The sequence below is a fragment of the Pleuronectes platessa genome, chromosome 6 (assembly GCF_947347685.1).
Source record: "Pleuronectes platessa chromosome 6, fPlePla1.1, whole genome shotgun sequence".
In the NCBI taxonomy this organism is placed as follows: domain Eukaryota; kingdom Metazoa; phylum Chordata; class Actinopteri; order Pleuronectiformes; family Pleuronectidae; genus Pleuronectes; species Pleuronectes platessa.
Window position 1 is genome coordinate 15951682 of NC_070631.1, and position 19797 is coordinate 15971478.

Consider the following 19797-nt stretch of genomic DNA (forward strand, 5'->3'; position numbering starts at 1 on the left):
CTGTATCAACAAGGACTGGACATCTGTTTGGCCTTATAGGTGCTATGATCGCATGGAGCTGATAACAAATCAGAAACACGCAAGTATGGAACAAATATTTGACTGTGCAGGACAACACACACACACACACACACACACACACACACACACACACACACACACATCCCATATAGCTTCGAGGCATTTCATTTCCTCTCCTCCTATGACAACATCACAATATAATGGGACATGGTGTCACGTGACAGGAGCAAGTACATGGAGCGATCAAATCACTCTCTCTGTCCCTCTCTCTCTCGCTTGAAGGGCAGAACGGTCAGTCGTTACATAAACTACAGTTGGTTCAATTACAGAAAAATGTGCTTTGTGTCCTTGTCATGAGCAGAGTGATGAAGCAGATAAGAAATAAGTCAGTTGTCTGTGCTCATTCAGGATTTTTGATCAAATACCCTGCTTTTCTGAGGCCACCCTGTCCATGGACACATACCGCTTTGACTTTTGTGTAGAAGTTTGTTGGTCAGTTGGAAAGAGAGTCTCGTCATGACACCACAGATTTACAATACATACTTAGATTGTATTCTTTTCAGGTGTTTAGCCACCTCAATCCGGAGGAAGTGACTAACTGAAACTCAAGAGTCACATACAAAGCTACGTCCTCAACCAGGAAACAAATGTTCTGTCAAGAGAAGTCTGGACTAACCCACACTTGACCTTCAGCCTCTCCCATCCTGTCTGGTATCCTTTGGTAGAAATGACCACATACCAGCAGGATAACACTAACAACCCTTGAATAAAGTTTACATTTATTAAATTTACTTTGAAGAACTGGGTAGAACAAGCATAGCTTAGAGTTCAGGGGTAATTTTTTTTATATTTCCGGTAGTTTATTCTTCAGCTATTTAGATTTGTTGTGGCGGGCCCTGGTCCCAGGTATTGGCTGTGCACTCCGGCACAGAACTATCACACAGTTTTCAGATGAGCCTGTAATTAAGTCATCTCGGTGCCTTGAGAGCGCGACTATAGAGCACTGAGCTGAGACCAATCTGCCACTAATTGTTGAGAGTTTTAATTTCTAATGGAATAAGGGCCAGAGGGACTGTGGCTTAATGAGATGCAGTGTGTGTGTGTGTGTGCGCTCTCTCTCTCTCTCTCTCTCTCTCTCTCTCTCTCTCTCTCTCTTATCAGTTTACTGTAACTGCTGCGAGCAGCTAAACAAGAGTGAGCAAAGCAAGATGTTCCGTTTTTATTTTGTTACCTCATTTCGGTTTATTCTACAAAGCACTCAGGGTGTCTCTTTAATTCCAAACTGTAAATTTGCACATAATGAATGATAAACTTACCTTAAAATAAGTTAGATAATTGATTGCACATTGACAGCAGAGGCAAAATGAGCCTTTTAGTGATACATACTCCCTTTCACATAAACCGAGGCGCGCCCTCTCTTAATAACTATGACGATGGAGACCTCTCCAAAAGTGAGAAGTGCTTCTGCCCTTGGGAGTCAAGTTATTGCTCAGAGAGCGTGGTTGTCGACTGGAACTGGAAAGGTTGTTTACACAGCCTTGGGTGTGTTTGTGTCATGATGTAGATTCCAGGCATTTCTATATCCAAATAAATCAGTTTCGACTTTTCAGAACAAGTAAACCTCCAGAAGAAGAAAGGGACCAGCTGTGTTCAACATCTGTAAGGTTTTTTTTTTTTTTTTCATCTCTGAAGCTCGGGGCAAATGTGTTTACAATTAAAACATTGAACAGGAAGTTGAGGTCAAAGTTCACGGTGCATACAGTATGTGGTTTTATTACCTCCGCTAGGGAGGTTATGTTTCCGCCCCTGTCTGTTGGTCTGCTTGTTGCCCTGTTTGTTTGTCCTTCAGCAGGGTTAGACAAAAACTACTGAACGGATTTCCTTGAAACTTGGTGGATTGGACTTGGGCCAAGAAAGACCCCATCAAATATTGGCAGGATTGTTTTTTCACTTACTTAGACATTGTGAGATTTGAAAAACATTTTTTAACAATTTCTCAGAGAACAATTCATGGAAAAAACAAGCGTGTGTGCAATTTGGTGCGAATCCAAATAGATATTTGAACAAGCAGATTTAAACATGGTTTCACAAGGCGGCAGGGCTTTTCCACCTCTGTAAGGTAACAAATTGAGCCAGAAACCTGTAACTACCATCGATATGTAGCTGTTATGCCTTAGCGATAAAGCTTGTTTGAATTAAAGGGACTGTTGAGCCGTGATGAACGTATGTGCTCTACTAATCTACTACGGGTCACTCTACTTAACAATAGTGATGTTTATCTTTTCTTTACTCCATACAATCAATTTAATCAATAGTCCCATTGCATTTTGAGGATTCCTTCCCAAGACTTCACTCCAGTAGATCTGTAATTTTATAGATGACACACAAGCAACAACCCTGTCATCATGACGACATTTGCTCCCCTGACGACACATGACTGCGTGTATCTTTGGTGCCTTCCCCGCAACTTTTCCACCTTATTGCTTTTGAGTGGAGTTTGCTTTTGCAACCGACTCAAGGCCTTTCCTCTTATTGTTTCAATATGTCAGAGCATTGTTTGAATGAGGTCACCCATTACCGATCTGGCCTGGGGCCAGGTCGACTTCAGCTGATTTAATTGAATCTACGACATGAGTCAAATTCAAACAAGCAGAGACTGCTTTGCCATGACAGCCTCATTACTCCACATTAAGAACTCATTTCACAATGCATTGTGACTTTGGGCTTGACAAATGGTGAAAAGGGATGAAATCAAATAAGTGAGAACATTTTGGACGACTACTCTGCCTCAAAATACTTTGGCACTGTTCATATATTACAACCGAAAGAAGCCCAAAAAAAATTCTCTCTGCTGTTTTTTAATATAAGTTAATGTGAATGCCTTCTGGGTTAAAGTATTCCCATGTTTGCCGTCTGCAGTAATGGAATGACATTCAATGCCATTTTCCCTCTTTAATGGAATTTTTGTCAAAGCGTTATGAATTCAACCTGCCATGTCACTCAAGCCACAGACAGTGCTGAGAGTGGAGATAATATGCGAATGAAACCTTTCACTGCAGTTTTTACTGTTAGCTGTGAGCGGACCAAATAATGACGCCTTTATCACATCTACGGCACAACAAACAAAGAGGGTCTTTCTTGTCACATACCACAAGATGTGTTGTCGGCCAGTATAATGACATACATTATGTATATCACACATGCACGACATTCATAGCATCCTTGCAGTGTCCTAGCTGCATTTCATCAGCTCAAACCACAACTAAATTTCTCAATTAAGCACGCATTCTTTGAGAGCCACCGGCAGCTTGGCTAGAGCTTAGGCCGGGAGGGGGGGGGGGGGGGGGGGGCGTCGGGCAGGTTCAACATATGCCAGGGCCTCGCTGCACAAGAGGAAAGGAAATGTTGAGTCTGCGAGGGCTGTGGAGTGGAGATATGACAATGTTTGCTTAGGGCTAGGTATCGGGCACAAAAACAAACATGGCCGCCCTTAATGAGCCTGTTTGCCTGCCAAAGGTAAAGACAGCTGTTGTCTCTCGCCACAATGGAGCAGGCCTCGGTGCCACGGAGCAGAGGAGCGCCCTGCCTCCCCATAGTAACGCTCACCTCATGTGTGTACTTAAGAAAGACCTTATTAAGTCCCCTTTACAGATAGCTAGTGAGTAAAAATGTAAATCGCGAGGAAATGGGGCAATTTCACAAGGTCCGACTGAGAAATGAAAAGGTTTATTAAGTCTTGTCTGCAAAGGGCTAAAAGTGGAATTGCTTGTGGGAGTGTGAAATGGCCGCGTACTGAGTGTGGACTTCTGACTTGCTCATAACATTATCGAGGGAGAGTTGAGTAACTGTGCCTTCCTCTGTTTGATAAGGCAGAACACATGTTATCGGACTGTTTGAGAGGCTGTACTTACTTTGTTTATTTTTTGCATCTGTCTTTTGGGACCGGAGAAAATCTCTCTGAAATCTCTCATGGTAAAAAAAAGTGGTTTCTGAAAAGGACTCTAATGCACGGGGATGCAGGTAAAGTGAAGGGTACTGAAACCTCAAAAAGCACTTTCCTCCCGTATGAGAAAATTAATGCATTCTAGCTGTACCTGTCCAACCGAATCAGCGCTGACAGCTCACCACACTCCACGGCTAATTTTAGAGTTAAGATTATGAGTGAGATGACTGCACAAGCATTTTGTTAAGAGGAGAGCAGCCAGCAAGAAAACGACAAACAGTAGAGGAGCAATTGCATCAGGGTGGTTTCTGTTGAAACAAAGGCCTCCCAGCCCCCGACGCCTTCCTGGCATTGTTTACCGCACATTTTCACCTACTGAATGTACGGCTTCTTTTATTTTTTACCATTATTATGCTGGTTTCTGACAATGCCACAGACACAGATACAAGTTGGGTTGTTGGCTGCACTGTTGTGAAATTTCCCTGACCACATGTTTGACACAAAGCGGTCTCGTATGGTGACTGGTGCTGTGACTGGTTGATTCTCGACACCACACGGAGCATCTGAGGAAGAAATCTACTTGCAACATTTGTGTTTTTTGCTCCGCAAAGCTGCATTAGGATGTAGAAAGTGTTTTTATATACTTTGTCAAGCTTTGAACTTGCATGATTATGGAGTTGATCAATTATATAATAACTTACTGTGCATATAGTCCAGAAATACATGGAGGACTAGGATTACTTTAAAACTAAGGCACAGATTTCAACAAAACTCGGAGGAAAGATGTAGTAGTGGTCAGTGAAGAACCCATTACATTTTCGTGCAGATCCAGGAAATTTTTCTTACTAATCTTCAACTATTTCAGATTTCTCAGGGAATCGTGTGTGAATGTGTGAAATTTGGTGCAGTTAACTTCAAGGGGACTGTAGGGTCTCAGTGAATGTATGTGATCCACTGAGTGCCATTCTAGTTTAATTTGGTAAAGAGATTCAAGATTCACTTTATTGTCATTCTGACTAAAAACTAAACTACTACTAAGCATCCAGCTCACAAATATAATTTGAGAATGTTATGGGTAGTAAAAAAAAGCAGTTATTTATTTATATATATCAGGAAAACAAACACAGAGTTTAAGAATTAATACATAACCAAATAAAAATGGATAATTAGATAAATAAGATATAAAAAGACCTGGTATATATTTCACAAATTGTAAGAAATTGCTTTAAAAAACAGACATGTTGTGTTGTTATGTAAAAAGGTAAACCATTAGCTTTATGTGATTTCATGAAGCTGAGTTTAAACAGTAAACCATTTGTACTTCTTTCCATTTGTTGAACTACTTTGTTTTTTGAATCTATACATCCAGGTTTAACTCTGCAGGTAACATGGTGGTTCTGCCTCAAAGAAACACCAGTATAGCCAAGCAACCGAACAAGCTGTCAAATTAATGAACCGATGTGACAAATGTGGAATTTCCTCAGTTCCTTTTGTAGCTCTGTGCATGTTCAGGATCACGTTTGCTAGTTTCACTCCCAATACCATCATCGTTTAGTCAGAGACATTCGTCTTCCCTGCTCGCCTCCTCTGGATGCAATCTGTACGTACTGCCCCTATTTGTTTGCGGCTCTGTGTTTCAATTAAACAGCAGGGCCGGTTCCTTCAAAGCTTTCGTCTGTCAAGTGACTCCCCAGAGATGGAGCGGAGGAAATGGCTGAACACATCGGACACATTCGTCTTCTCTGCTTAGTTACCTTGCTGGGGAAAAGATGGCGATACCCATTTCCTCCGTCTAATGTGTTTGCTTTACACCCGATGCCAAGTGTCAACACGCAGCTTCTTGAAAGTCATTTTTCATTTGCAGCAAGCAGTCGGCTTGAATAAGCCAGAACATTTCACTGTTCTTACACTTTCCCCTTCTTTTCATCAGCCGGCTGTTGTTGTTGTTGTTTTTAAGGTGTCAAACGTCGAACACGTTTAAGGTTAAAAGTGCACTAGTCAGAGATTATTATTTAACAGCCTTTCGTGGTTGTTGATTGAGAATAAAAAGCCACTTATCATAATAGGATATGGGACATAATGACAGAATTAAATGAGTGTGACAGACACACAATAGGCCTGTTCTGTCATCGCCTTAGCCCCGGCTCGCTCATTAGAATTAATCTTGCCTGATTAAAAATGCAAATGGCTCAAAGTCGCTGACAGAGTTTACATGTTTTTATAACATTTAACTGATTTAATTACATGGAAAATGAAATGGTGGGAAGTGCGATTGATTTATTTCGTTTATTTTTTTGTCGTCATCCTCCTGGCAGTTGCCACAGAGAAGTGCATATGCTCTCGTGCCAGGAAGAAAAAGGTAATGAGATCAGTGCTCTCGTTCTCTCCATTTCTCGCCATCTCTGCCGCTCAGGAGCTGATGGTTTGGTTCATCGAAGCAGGAAGAGTAGAGGAGCTGTTTTATTGTTATCACCGGAAACATTTTATCTTGGTCAGAACGCACCTGCTCTATTGTGTGGACTAAGAGCTTCACCAAATTTAAAGAGTTTCCTCCCACAACGCATAATTTCAAAAGACCATCAAAGCTGGTTGGAAAAACTGCATTCAGATTCTTCCTGGTGTTGTTTTTTCTTATTCAAACGGCCATGTGGAGGAAGATGCCCCATCAGACGCATTTAATTGTCTTAGATGAAATGAAACGCTGTACAGCCAACAGCAATTTGTCGCGAAACACGCAACATGCTTTGACTTTTTTTCAGCTGAAATCGTGTCACAATACATGAAAAGACACTAAATTACACCTGCAACGGTAAACACTGTGTATATGTGCGGCATTTTCAGTTAGCATGAAAAATACCTCATAAATCAGTGATCCCTTGTTATGCAGTCACACAGTATATTCCACATAATGAGCTGCTCGAGTGAGACCAGCCAGTTCCTGTTTTCTGCCTTCATGTCAGTCTATATTCAGACTGTGTGCACCATATACTCGGAGCTTGTTAGAAGTGCATATTGCTTACTTTTGCTTACTTGAAACATGCACTGTGTTTTTGCACCTCTCAGCCGAGGTCGTAAAAACTGGTGGATATCCTGTAGGGGAGGAAATTGATTTTGCTAGGTTTTGTTTATTCTGGACGGACAGCCGACATGTTTTTCTCTGCATTTTCTAACCGATTATTTTATTGCTGTATTAACATGTTTTATGGCTGTTTAGACTTTACAGCTTTTTCTGAATTGTTTTTATTTGAGGCAGTATGTGTTTTTTTTTCCCTTCCTTCCAAAAGAAGGGAGTTGGAAGTGGCAGAACATTTTAAAACGTGATTCATCCCAACGGACCAGATGTTCCGTTTTGATCTCAATGTTTCCCACCCAACTCGTCTTACATCAGTCCCACCACAGCAGTTATTCAACGTATGATATAAAGATGTCAATGCCACGCTACAAAGAACTTTTTTGATTGTGAGCTTTCTTCATTGAAAGAACACTTATTTTGCAGCCATAAAAAAAAAAAAAACATACAGACCTTGAAACTTTGTGTTGACAGCACAGGATCAATTCCGACCGTGTGTCCGCACATCAGCTCAATGTGTTGAAATGGAAAGTATTGTATCGATCTGTGTGCATTAGTGCTCTACAGTAACATAAGCAACGAGTGGCAGAACAAAAGAGGTACTGTGCATCACGCTGGAGGAGAGGTGCAGCACAAAGAGGACAGTTAACCTCATGCCGTCTATTGGCATTTCATTGTTTATCGTTTTAAGTCCAAACGTATATTTGTCTTTCATCAAAGAATTCTACCCACTAATAGACATCTGGAACTGATAATGGACAGTTTGAGATGTATAGCCCTGATATACTGCTTGACCCACGCTGGGAGGGAGGTTATTAAAGTTTATTGTAGTAAAGTGCTAGAAAAAAACATGATACGACATGGCATAAAAAAAGCTGAAAGTCCCACTAAAGCCAGTTATAACTGACACGCAGTTACATCCTACAAATCAAGTTGCTCATTTATATCTTCTCCAGCTGCCCTCTTCTCGCAATGAGATCGTCATATGAGGCTGGGAAGCATACATCCTGCACAGATATCGCTCAACTCCCAACTCGTACTTTCCTTCAAGGGTCAAAAAACAATTACTCCATTGTGCCACACAGTACACTATATCACATTCTGCACATTTCAGCCGGAGAAAAGACGCAGTGTTTTGTTGGGACTTATGGCATCATGATAAATATGTCTGAGAAGAAGAGGGTCTGGGTTGGAGCCGGGGGTCGCTCTCGGGGCACAAATTGAATAAGTGAATGGCGATTGGATTAGTGTATTGTAAACAAAGGGTTATTTCTGCAAATACCCTTCTCCCATAGGTGCCTCGGAACAAAGGCCAATAAACAGAAAACAAGAAACCAAGAAACAATTTCACTACTTTTGCCCAGTATTTCCACTTTATAGAGATGAAACAATGTTTTGATTCCTGCACTATAAAGTGTAAAAGACAAAATGTTAAGGAATACGCTATACCTGGGATTTGAAGATAAAGATCTGTGACCACATCTGAAAGAGAGACAGTTAGAGAGACAGTGTCGGGGCCTTTTCAGTAACTGCGCTGTTCAACCGTGCCCGCACACTGATGACAGGAAACGTGGTGGTGACAAGGAAAACCCTGAGATGCCACACGGAGGGGTAAAAATAGGCCACTAGGCACGAGAGACAGCAAAAGGGGGGGGGGGGAGGGGGGGGGTGCGGGGAGAAGAATGAGAAAGATCGGAAAAATTGGTGCACGGTGTCATCTCTTAGGGGCTTTCTTCTGCCGGCCTGAGATAAGAAACTTCTCTGTTTTAATGTTGGCGAGTTGTTGAATCAATCTCATTTCCACTTTGCCTGAGAGAGACAGAGAAACACACACAAAGAAATGAGAGTTTTTTCCCCCCTTGTTAAACAACAAAGGAACAATGAGCACACCACTCTTTAGATGTCACACTCCGCACCTCCTACACCTTCACAGTTAGAAACGCTGCCCACTTTAACCCGTTACAGCCTCACATGTGTTACAAATCTCACATCTGAACAGTGTCTGGAATATTTCTTCAAAGTGTCGACCGGGGAGAAACCCACACTAGTTGTTTTAGCCGGGGTCATCACAGTTTGTCTGACCCAGGTCCGAGACAGATTACAGGTTTAGATCATGATACTATTTGTGTCAAGCACTGTAGGCTCTGTTATGTAGCGAACTGCTATTGGGGTGGATATTGGACATGACTAAGTTCGATCTATAAAAACAACATTACAACTACCACTATTAATGACCTGGAAACGAAACAGTCCTGTTAAACACATACAATGTTCAACTGTGGATCCCAGCCTCGGGCGTCAGGACCAATGGGTGCAACAATGAAAGATGATTATTGGCACAGGAAAGAAAAAAGAGCCTTGTTCAGATGCGTATGGATTCGTTATTGGATTTTGCCCCTTAGCCAGGAAATAGTTTTATAATTTTATTAGTTTTTTGTGACTGACAAAAATATATTCAAGTAAAGTAAGTCTAAGGGAAGTCATCTCAACTTGTTTGTAAACTGACATTCAGGGTCTTTATATATTTATGTGGCTGTTTGTGGCTTATTTTCTGTTTAATTAGTTTGATTCACTCTTGTGCGAAGACATCTCAGTACGCACCTTTCCGGTCTGAGTCGCCCATATTTAGTATCTTTTATCTTAAACCTGATAAATGTTTGAGAGATGTTAGTAGTAACAGAACGCTCCAAAACAGAACTTAATCTCAGGTCGAGCTGTTTAACCACCCATTGAAATGTAAACTGAAGATCTGTAATAAAATCCACGATCAATGTAAGATGTTTTATGTTGCACTCAGTTATTCGTTAGAGGTAGTCAAGCTTAAATCCTGGCTCATTTCTACCCTCACACATAAATTGTCCCACGTAATGTTCCCAAGCAAACATGTGTTTCCTTTAAAGGTTCAGTGTGTAGAATAAAGTGACATCTAGAGGTGAGGTTGCACGTTGCAGCTACCACTCACCTCACCATCCCCTTCCAAACATGAAAGAGAACCTGTGGTAGCCTTCAGTAGTCATACAAACTCAGAAGGTGTTTAGTTTGTCCAGTTTGGGCTATTGTAAAAAATATAGCGGCCTCCGTAGTAATTTCTGCCAATAGATCCCTTTCACCTAAATCTTACACACTGGACCTTTAAGTGCTAGTCAAACCAGTGTATCTCTAATCAGACGACCATGTCTCAGCTCAGTCATCACAGGATTATGTAATGGTCAAGCTGTAACGCCCAATCAGAGTCCACCCGTGGCCCTCGAAATGAAAAAATGAAGTGTCCTCATGCCTGCCCCTTCTCTGCATATCTGCTCATTCATCTGGGCTGCTCATTAAAGGGTAATTACCTGTAATTAGTGAATCATGTCGCTTTAATGAAGATGTTGAAAGCTATTGGAGCCAGAAGGGCTGGCCTTAATTCTGAGTGATGTTCAAGATTAGCAGCAGACAGGAATTCAATAAAGGCGGAGGGATTAATGAAATATTAGCTCTTTTTTTTGTCAGTGCCATAGGTGACTTGTATTGTGTTTATATTTCAGATTAATTTTCAATTCCGGCATCGTCAACACCTGGCTCTGGGGGGCAAGTACGTGTTACTGTATCAGAGTGGGCTAACAGGCCCAATGATGATGAAACTGTGTGTGTCTAACTACATCTGTGTGTGTCTGGTGCCTGTGTGAGTGAGTGTAGTGCCTGTTCTAATATGTGTGTGTGTGTTCCCTGGCGGCGTGGTGAGTGTTTAATCTGGCCCGGTGGCGTGCCGTTGGCCCGGCTAATCACAGTGTGTCTGTAGGAGTGCGCTGAGCCAGGGGAGCACGCCGTCGCTAAAAGCGCCTGACAGACTCATTAGAGAGACCTGGCACTGAGCTAGCAAGGCACGCACACTCTCACACACACCAGGCCTTGCGCACACACGCACACAGACAAAAATACACACACAGTGGGAGAGGCACTTAGGCTCAGCTGCACAGACATTGGGATAAATTCACACGCTGTTACACACTTTTTTGGGGAGCTGTTTTACACACACACACACACACACACACACTCATTCATATAATAAACCACGGATGAGAGTGTGCTTTCCCTCGCTCTCTTTCACACGCACATACAAACACAAACACGGCCAGTGCTCCACGTGTGAGAACAAGGCAGGCGGTGACCCCTCGCAGTCGCAGCCCAAACACAGACAAGGGGAGAGAGAGCATCTGGGAAAAGAGGAGGGAGGGGCGAAATGGAGGATGGGAAAAAAACATGAGGAGGTGAAGAGGAGGAGCGGAGAGGAGGGATGGGAAGGAAATGACACACCAATGCCTTTTTCCAATTCAGATCTGTGTTTACACAGGAAAATTAGATTTCCATAGGCTAATTATCTGCAGGAGATAACCAGCACTAAAGGTGTGCGCATGTAGGCTGTATTTACATGTGCTATAAATGTGCGAGGGGTTGCAAAACTTACTTTGCTTTTCCTCAAAGTGAAAGAACTATGAATTTCACAGGATTAGGCAGAATGACATTTAGCAAAGTTCGACAAACTACTTTGACAAATTACTTAAGACTCGCTCGCCTTGCACTCGCAGCGAGGTTAATTGCAACTCAGCGGCAGCGGAGCCAAGTAGAAACATTAGGTTCGGCTGAATAACAGGTGAATGCAAAGCAGGTCAATACGTAGTCAAGTGTGGGCCTGCCAGCTGTTCACTCCCTCTGCCCTGTGACCACACAATGGTGACACACACACACACACACACACACACACACGCACACACAAACACACAGGTTAATGCTTTGCACACACGATCGACAGGAGCAGAGTAAACATGTAAACACAGCAATCTATTCTATTTTTATGTATTACTTTTGTTTCAATTCTGTTCATTGAAGCAAATATTGCACCTAAACAGAAAAATGTAAATAATCCCCACGAGCAGCAGCCACAACATTGAACTGGCAACTGGTTTTAATCTTGTGGCTGATAAAATTATGGATTTTAAATGTAGTGGTTTACAGTTCATTAACAAATGGTGAGACTGACTGAATGTGGCTGGGGAAGGAAAAGAGGAAAAGACTAGAACCATCACAGAAATGATCTGAGTAAAAAGTATCACCTCAAAGACTGAGAGCTAAATATTCCTTTTTGTCACAGACCTCAAGTCTTGATAAAAACAGTTAAGCCAGTTCGGTCATTTATCGTCGGCACACCATCTGGAAAATGTAAATCCAGGGTTCACTCAGGTGGTAGATCTGTGCTATTCTCCAAAAACCTATTCCCAAAAAATACATCTAATTGCAAATAGTTTTTTCCATATTGTCAACCTGATATGTTAAAAAATGAAATGAAAGTAAAAAAATCCCCTTGTCAACTTTCACCATAAATGTAACGTTAGTTTTCCTTTGAGTATTAACACAGATTTTTGCTAAAGGTTGTGTTTTTGGACTTGTCGTTATGAGCAGAGAAGGACAAACACTTGTCAAAAGCTTAACACTTTCTAAATCGGTCAGTTATCGGTGACACCCCTTCATCGTGCTTGCACAATCCATACGCACGATATCGATATACACTGGTATTGATGAAAATTACTTTGCGAGAATTATTGATATTGATGGTTTTATCGCTCATCCGTACTATAGTGACCTCTTTCACAGTGAACACAGCACTTTGGACCATGATTTAAATGTAGTGAATACTATGTATAATGTATTAAATATATATATATGACCCTTCTACATGTTTTTGTAATAATGAATGGGTTTGTTAACAGTTCAAATAATGTCAGCCTTAACACTGATAACGCTATAAAAAGATAAAGAAAGAAGGAAAGGAAAAGTCCTTGACAAAAGAATATCTTGCTCTAAAGATATTTATTCTCCAGTCAATTCTACTAGGTGTCTCTCTCGCTCTCTCTCTCTCTCCATCTATCCTTCACTTTCATACAGTAACTCCTTGTCAGGTCTTTTAATCTAGCCTGGTGGCTGCGAGTGGAACAAGTTTTGCTGACAACCTTGTTCCACCGAAACGCCAAATCAAACTGTCTTTAATTTCTCTACCATTGTAGCATGTAACAGGCCAACCCCCCCACCCCCTCTCTCTCACTCTCTCTCTCTCTCTTTCTCTCTTCAGAGTACAATAGCTGTTTTGCTCTGTGCGATCCCCCATTCTCTCTCCCTCACTCTTCTCCAGCACAAGGCTATGACATTGAGGGAATGTGATGTGATGTATTGTAGTGAATAATGTATTCTACGAGGATTGTACAGAGCGCGTGGAGCAGATGGCAGCAGGTTGATCTGGATATGTGTGTGTGTGTGTCTGTGTGTGTGTGTTTAATGATGGCAGTGTGTGTATATGTGACATGTGTATGAGTGTGTGTCTGTGTGTGTGGGTGTGTGCTCACCCAGAATGGGGGAGGGGAAGGAGGAGAAGGAGAGAGGGAGAGTGGGGGTTGGTTTGTGTGTGTGTGTGTGTGTGTGTGTGTGTGTGTGTGTGTGTCCATGTGAGCTTTCTTTGTGAGATAAAACATGCAAATGGTGGATTATTTTAATGCAGTTTTCTAGAGCCCTGAGCCTTAATCCCTAAAGCAGTTGAAATAAAAATAGTATATGTTTTCTTTCAAACTCCTTCCCTCCCTTCCTGCGTTTTATTCCCTGATAAGAACTTACAACTACCAGCTGTCTAAGAACGGGATCCTTTGCACTTTAATTTCTCTCTGGTGTAGTTACAGCCTAAGATTGATGATTACATCCAGATAGCATGGAACAGGCCAGGGCTAGTCAGGCCTTAACTGCTCCGCTACTCGATGGAAGGATCGTTCCTCACCAGAAATTCTTTTGATTGAATGGTGATAACAATGGCGATGCTATGAATAGAGCTGAGAGCTCGGTTTGTTACTTTGAGTGGCCTGCAGATATAAAATATGCGCATTTTTAAACGCGTGCGCATGCTCGAGTACACTGACATATAAAGCCAAAATAGTGTCAGGGTTAAAGTGCTTGAATTACAATGAGGCATTATAGTACTGACAGTTATCCATAGTTCATCTAGGTAATCTCAACTTTATAATATATATATGTTATGATAAGGAAAAAGGCGACAAAGGCATTTAAACATCTCCTAGTTAGTTTTAAAATGTCTGAAAAGCACAAACACCTATTTCTTATGACCAGTTTTCTCAAGTGAAATCATGATCCAAATACGATGATCCACATCTGATGCAGTAAATTAAGTTCCATGTGGATCATGTGATGAATTCACATTAGTTGTTAAGAATGAAGAGAGATTGTAGAGAGACACAGGATGTGTGTTTAGCTTTCAGAGAGGATGAATAAAAGCATCATCATCTGTGGCTGAAGCACAATTAGTCGACTAAAGCACACAAACACACAGATGCACACTTCTCCCCCAGTATGAAGTTGTCCCCTATAGATGAAGCTAACAGATGGCGGAATCTATTTACATTCACTTAGGTGATGAGTTTATACAGTGAAGGTTATTCCGCAGTTCCCTGCACTTAGCCGAGACTTTGTTTAGAAATATTTATAGGCGGCTGTGGCGTTTCGCTCACTCTTGATTGTCTTGGGAGAAAAGATAGAGGATGATAGCTTCATTACTTGCTCGGTTATGACACATTGATAGTTGGTTACTTGACCCTCTAACCTTCCTCTACCAGCCTATATATCCCTTCTCCTACCTGTGGATTTCCCGTCTTGGGAGTTCGTAGTGTGATGCCCCGTGCTCTGCTCTCAGGTTCCCTCAGGCCTCCTGAAGGCTGATCAGCTATGTGGCGACAACAAGATATTCTAGCTGGCATGAGTGCAGACTCTGGTGGATGCCTGGCAATTGGCCTGCAAATATATAATGTTATGTTATGTTGGGTGAGACAACACCACCACAAGCGTCCTTTCACTGTAGCCTCCCACACCGCGGAGGCAAAAACAGAAAACATAATTGCTTTTAAACATGTTTTTAATCAGTTAATCATTATAAAAGTGTTTCTGCATATTAGGATTTCCCTGAGCTATGGGGCTGAGTCTGAGCTATGTGGAAGAGAGGAAAGGGAAAACGTACTTCCTCGTCTCTTTCGTATAAGGGACAGCCAGCATAATTGAGTAAATGTATTTAAGTATTTGAGCGAGCGGATTCGGCCTCTCTGGGACGGTTGATATTGTACTTAGGAAGAATATTTCCCGAGGCAATTCATTAGCGGTAAATAATTGAGAGGCTCCGATAGTACGAAGGTGAAATGTCTGTTATTATTTCATGGAGTTTGTGTTCTTAGGGCGCTTCAGTTTAAGAATATTAAAAATGTACAAGGCTTCCCAGAAATTACTCACCCGAAAGATTCACAATGAGCACTAATGACTAACAATTCATCTTCCATTGTTTTGGAGCTCTGTGAGAGTGTTTTTCTGCACATTATCAATTCTATTTCTGCTTTTGGTAATGTTATTGTATTTTGTAAAGGATGTTATTCTACCCTCGTGCCTTTTACATTTGTACATACTTAAAAAGGCAATCAACTACTTATGGCCCCCTGAAAATCATCTATTTGTGAGTGCGTTAGTGGGGCTGTTTGTTTGTGTGTGTGTGTGTGTGTGTGTCCTTGCCAAGGACTTTATCAGGAACACCTGGGCACCTGTCTATTCATGCGGTTGTCCAATCAGTCAATCATGTGTTAATGTTCACATCAAACATCAGGATGAACTTCAAATCGTGATCTGAGTGACTTTGACCGTGGTGTGAGTGCTGTTGCCAGATGGGTTGTATTTTTTTTAATTGCTGATCTCTTGGGATTTTTCACACACAACAATTTACAAAGATTGGCGCAAAGAAAAACCAAAAACATCCAGTAAGAGGTATTTTTATGGACAGAAACACCATCTACAAGTTACTCAGGTAACCACATACAACTGTGGTGAGCAGAGGTGAGCACTGGCACACTGATACCAATTATTCATCATTTGAATGTTGCTGCCATATCAGTTTAACAGTTTTGTGTAACCTGACAATGAGCCTAGATTACTTCAGAGCACTCGGCAGTCACCAGATCGGAATCCATCAGCATGAACGTGAAAATGCAAAACGAGATGCTGTTTTGTCAACACGGAGCTGAATTGACTGTTTTAAGAGCAAAGGGAGGCTTTAAACCGTATTAGTTAGTTTTTTCTAATTACAGTGAGTGTACAGGGATTAAACTGAGCAACAGTCTTGGCATGTCTCACTGTCAAACAAATACATCTGCTTCATCAGGGTTGAGTGCACGTGCATACATGTGTATTCAACCTCAGATAAACAAAATTCATTAGTTTACAGGAACTTGCATTTAGCTTGCTTCTTTTCTCTGCCGAAAAGTTTTCTGAAGCCTTTTGTTCGAAACTCTCGGACAAATGTCTGTGCGTGCTGCAGCTTATCTTTTCAAATTGTCACCTTAACATGTTGGTTTTCCGGTGATGCAACTAAAAGGCCATTGCGGTTTTATTTAACATCTTAGACACCCACACACCACCATGTGACAGCCAAGAAATGGGGGAGCATCTGAAGGTCGGATGGGTTATTCACAGTACTGCATGTGCTATAATAGCAGGATTTGTTTAGCTCGTGGTCCGTGGTCTGGGCACAATAACTGTTTGTCCTTACCAAGTCAACAATTGTGTATAGTTACATAGTGTTTGATATAATAACTAACCCTAACCCTGACTTGTGGTTGGGCCGTTTCTTTTTTTGTTGTTGTTGCAGTAATAGCAGCTTCACTGCAGGAATGACAATTTCACTTGGTCTCTCCGTTTGTCATCTATTAGCATTATTTGCAAAACAAGTTGGTCCAGTGTAATATATTAAAGTGATGCAGTTAATGTGCACATTCATGTTCCCCAGAGGATGAATCCTCACATTGTTGGTGATTCCCTGGGTTTTCATCTTGTGCTACCAGTAGGTTAAAAGTTTAAATTCTCCAATGATTTATTTGTAAAATAAATACCTCTTAAGCTAATGAGGTAATAATTCCACCATAACATATTAGACGTTGCAAGTTTACAGAGGAGCAAGCCATTTGATTTGGGGAGCAACATGTTGCATCCCTCTGATCAAACAAATTTTTTGTATTCTCCTGTAACACGTTGTTACATTAGAAGAGTGCTATGAAGTTTATCATATAATTGGCAGACAGATGTTTCAGTTGAAGAAAAATTCTTGATCTGTAAATAGCATTGTCTCCGTGGGCTTTAAACCTATGGTCTTGTTTCTCTGAAGTTCATCATGTGATTACATTAGCTGATGTTCGCATGTCAAATACACAATCCAAGTTGTATTAGATTACTCTCACTGTCACATGACCCAAAGATCGTTGTACTGATCATGGCGAAAGAGCAAACCCACTCGTTGCTCCATGACATCCCTGTAGTCTCCAGATCCTTGGCTCAGTGCCAGCGTTCAAGCCCACCGTCTTGTAGGGGGTTTGTGTATACGCTTGTCAGTGTGTGTGAGAGAGCAGGGAGGTGGGCATGGGGAGGAGGCGTGTTCGGGGTGGAGGGGATGTCAGCTCATTAACCTCCATTCTTCCCCTAGCATGGCGCCGCGTAGAGTCACTGTGTAAGTCTCATGTCATTACTCCTCCCCCCTGCACGCGTGTGCTGGGGATGAGTGGAAGAGGGGAGCTATCTGAGGAGGGGAGGAGGAGGGAAAGGTTCATGAGGGAGGTGGGGGGGCCCTTGACATGTTCTTTTACAAATGCCCTGCTTGTACCTCGCAAACTAAAGCCCCGCCATCTCGTTTCCTTCCCCACTTTTGTCTTCTCTGTCTCTTCTGTTTCTCTCCTCCCTGCTGTCTCTCTCTCTAACCACAGGCCCGGTACAGTGTGGGTGAACGAGCAGTTAGGCTCCACAGTGCCTCCGCTCCAGGAATCAATCCATCTAGGAAAAGACTGCCCATTGCTGTGGTGAGATACAGTAGCCAAGGCCCTAATTTCTTAAACCTCCTACCTTTGTTCTAGGTATTTGATTTGGAAAGGTGTACCACAAGGTACTAACCTGGGCCCAGTGGTGCTTTTTAGAGGCTCCAAACTGAGGATAAAGTTGAGAATAAATTGCTCATCATTGACACACATATTTACCTAAACTGCTTACACCTTGCAAGAAAACATTTAGGCACATACTGTCCGTATTTCTCATATTTCATATTTGCGGACACATTTAAAACAATATCATTCTACATATTCGTCCACACGGTGCAAATACTGCATGCATTTACAGTCAAAACGAGACACACTTACTGGGAATTACAGAACATTTCAAGAGTCCTTTATCGCAGCAATGTATGTGTGAAAACATACAAAGGTGTGAATTACACCCTGTTGCTGTTACAGGCAGGTCACACTGTTCGGACATCCCTGGTAACAGTTTAAGTCTGAATCTGAAAGCACCTTTGACAAGAGAAAACTTTTAAAGTTTTTATTAAATTATCAATTAGTGACTGTAAACATATCTTACAGTGAGGAAACACAATGCAAAAAATACAAAGCGGTTTCTGCAGTTTCTCAGAATCTAGATGTTAGATATTGTTGCAGTGCACTTCCCTGTTTAATAAATTGTAAAAGTGTGTTTCGTGTTAATGTCTGTGCGTGCATTAGCACCTTCTATAACTCCATGTCATGTGCATCCTGTTAAGATAAAATACATATAGCAGACACAAACCAACACATATCCAAAACCATTTGTATTTCTCCCAACACAGAACACACCCATGGAAATATATGTGCTCGTAATGATTTATTTTAGTAGCTGCCAGTTTTCTCCCTTTGCTCTTTCATACTTTATTCTATGTAGAGGCAAGAGAGCAGAAGATTGCAATAAGATAACCAATTATATGCTAGAGGAAACCAGACTTTTTTCCCCTGCTGCAGTTATCTGATGCTGCGGTGAGCAGAGGCAAAGGTCTGGGGTAATGTGACATTCACTCTGCCCTTTATCTTCTCTCATTGCTGTTTACCCCAGTCAGTTAAAAGTGGCTTATGTTCTCATCCTCTCCTGCTGCCAGAGAAACCTCACTGACATCGTCGCATGTAGAAATATGCATCCACACACACACTCACACACACACACACAAACACACAAACACAGGCACGCATTCTTCCCCTAGACACTATGTGTCAGGTAGAATGGTGGGATAACTACTTTCGTCCCTGTAGCGCCCCTATTGTTAAGAATAGCCCTGCTGCATCTGCTGGGGCTAGCTCCTAATTGCATGCGATGCCACTGTGCGTGATGCTAAGGAGGTGTTTCCCAGCAATGGTTAACAGCCAGGCAGTTGAAAGCCACCATGGCAGGATGAGGGAGGTCGTGTGGGTGGCATATTGGTCTGACATACAGTCTTTTTTCTGTTACACCTTTGCACGTGCACTCACACGTGGCGTACTACATGGTTTTGACCTAATTTGCACTCTGTTCTAGGTGGTGCTCAAATAGACTGATACTGATAACACACAATAAAACTTTGTGTTGACTTATTGTACCTGTGATTGACAGTGCACCTGTCACAGGCCGTACTGGCAGATTTTTTAACAGAGGTTCATTTAGCTTTTAAATGTCAATATAATAAAAATCGTTGGTGTCTTGGGGAAAAACCACCTATGAACTAAACACCAACATATTATCACATTTTAGGTTGTTTTGCTAACTTGTTCGCAAACGGTTGCTAATTTACACATCCCATAGATGCTTTATGGACAACAGAAGAGACCTTTTGAAGTCATGTTTCTGGCCATTTGTAGAATGTTAAGTATAGTATCCC

General features: G+C 41.8%; 1 protein-coding gene across 2 annotated transcripts in view; it reads left to right on the forward strand.

Annotated features, from left to right (window-relative positions):
• The window catches only part of LOC128442132 (thymocyte selection-associated high mobility group box protein TOX), a 76057-nt gene that overhangs the window by 10696 nt on the left and 45564 nt on the right, over positions 1-19797 (forward strand). Inside the window, exon 2 of one of the 2 annotated variants that reach the window (XM_053424396.1) lies at positions 17855-17947. The exons of the other annotated variant lie outside the window; for it this stretch is intronic. Coding sequence (XP_053280371.1) covers positions 17855-17947 — 93 coding nt within the window. The remainder of the gene's footprint in view (positions 1-17854; positions 17948-19797) is intronic. 2 annotated transcript variants of the gene reach the window in all.